General features: G+C 52.9%; 2 protein-coding genes across 2 annotated transcripts in view; both read left to right on the top strand.

Moving 5' to 3' along the window:
* TraAM80_09285 (uncharacterized protein) overlaps positions 1–66 on the top strand; it is a gene marked incomplete at both ends in the record, with an annotated part of 429 nt that extends 363 nt beyond the window's left edge. The window contains one exon of the mRNA XM_029385977.1: positions 1–66. This exon is cut by the window's left edge and continues 363 nt beyond it. Within this exon, the coding sequence (XP_029234167.1) occupies positions 1–66 (66 nt within the window).
* A 202-nt stretch (positions 67–268) lies between these two features.
* On the top strand, positions 269–580 carry TraAM80_09284 (uncharacterized protein; the record flags this gene model as incomplete). Its single annotated transcript, XM_029385976.1, has 1 exon — positions 269–580. One exon carries the CDS (start codon positions 269–271, stop codon positions 578–580), a length of 312 nt encoding a protein of 103 aa, XP_029234166.1.
* Positions 581–605: the final 25 nt, after the last annotated feature.

Raw genomic sequence — 605 nt, 5'->3', positions numbered from 1 at the left:
TCATGGTGTGTTTTTATTTCTTTATTCGAAATGCCTGGGCACGAGGTAATGCGGTACCTGCACTGAGCTACGTGGGTTTTCAGGCACAGTGTCGTGTTAGGCTCTTATGAGTGTTTTTTTTTTTGCTTTTCTTTCGCTCCCTTCCCTTGTCGTCCTGCTTTCCTGACTGCAATAATGCTTGTGAGGTGGCGGCTGCGGCACGCTGCGTTCCTGCGTTGTTTTGCTTGTCCACACAGCCACACCGACGTGGGGTGAAGGGAAAGACGCGATGCCTCATCGGCGAGAGGATGTGGTGCTGGATGCCGCAACGATGCTTCTCATAGAGCAGCACCCGCGTATGGTGCAGCATTTCCACACTCACATTCTTTTCTTAGAGGATGCCTTTTTTAGCATTGACCAGCAAAAACGGGAGGTGGTTAACGTGGCGCACGCCTTTCTGATGCCGTTGGACACGTCCTCCGGCCACCTCACACCGGAGCAGATACTGGGGGCAGAGCAGAGGTTGCAGCGACTTTTACACTCCTTTGAGATGACCTGTCAAGACGAGCTCGCAAGACTCCGAGAGGAAGGGATACGTTGAAGCAGCAGATGGCGCACACCATTGC

Source organism: Trypanosoma rangeli (genome assembly GCF_003719475.1).
Source record: "Trypanosoma rangeli strain AM80 chromosome Unknown Tra_15.4_contig_00550, whole genome shotgun sequence".
NCBI classification, from domain to species: Eukaryota; Euglenozoa; class Kinetoplastea; order Trypanosomatida; family Trypanosomatidae; genus Trypanosoma; species Trypanosoma rangeli.
This window is presented reverse-complemented; position numbering and strand designations above follow the sequence as displayed.